This window comes from Myotis brandtii, unplaced genomic scaffold, assembly GCF_000412655.1.
Source record: "Myotis brandtii unplaced genomic scaffold, ASM41265v1 scaffold646, whole genome shotgun sequence".
Classification (NCBI taxonomy): domain Eukaryota; kingdom Metazoa; phylum Chordata; class Mammalia; order Chiroptera; family Vespertilionidae; genus Myotis; species Myotis brandtii.
In genome coordinates, this window is record NW_005370495.1 from 319,696 (window position 1) to 320,354 (window position 659).

Here is a 659-nt window from a genome sequence, read left to right on the forward strand (position 1 = left end):
AGGGCTGCGTGTGTCCCCGTGCCGAGCCCGTGAGCCCTGCCCCGACTGTCCCTTTCCCTCCGCAGTGCCCCTGCCGTCCGTGGTTCCGTACACGCACTTCGACGTCCAGTTTCTGGAGAAGTTCGGGGTCACCTTCCGGAGAGAAGGCGAGACGGTCACTCTGAAGTGCACGCTGCTGGTGACGCCGGACCTGAAGCGGGTGCAGCCGCGCGCCGAGTGGTACCGGGACGGTGAGTGAGGGCGGCTGCCGCCTGGGGGCCTCCCTCCACGCGGTTCATCCTCAACCGATGATATTTTCCCCTTGATGTTTAGAGAGAGTGGAAGGGAGGGGGGGAGAGACCGAGAAACATGGATGTGAGAGAGACAGATGATTGGTTGCTTCCCACATGCACCCTGACCGGGGCCGGGGATGGAGCCTGCAGCCCAGGCAGGTGCCCTTGTATGGAATCGAACCCGAGACCCTTCAGTCCACGGGCCGGCGTGCAATCCACGGAGCCACACCGGCCAGGGCTGGGAAACCACGTGATGTGGGACTCGCTTTTCTCTCCTGCGTGGACCGTTGCCCGTGCGGCGGCCACTGCTTCCCCGTCGGTGCCTCGCTTTCTCGTGGGCCCTTTGTGAACCCGGCTCTCAGGTCGTGGAGCCCAGGGGACCGTCCC

General features: G+C 64.9%; 1 protein-coding gene across 1 annotated transcript in view; it reads left to right on the forward strand.

Moving 5' to 3' along the window:
• MYOM2 (myomesin 2) overlaps positions 1-659 on the forward strand; it is a 71,473-nt gene that overhangs the window by 31,814 nt on the left and 39,000 nt on the right. Inside the window, exon 9 of the mRNA XM_014528689.1 lies at positions 66-230. Within this exon, the coding sequence (XP_014384175.1) occupies positions 66-230 (165 nt within the window). The remainder of the gene's footprint in view (positions 1-65; positions 231-659) is intronic.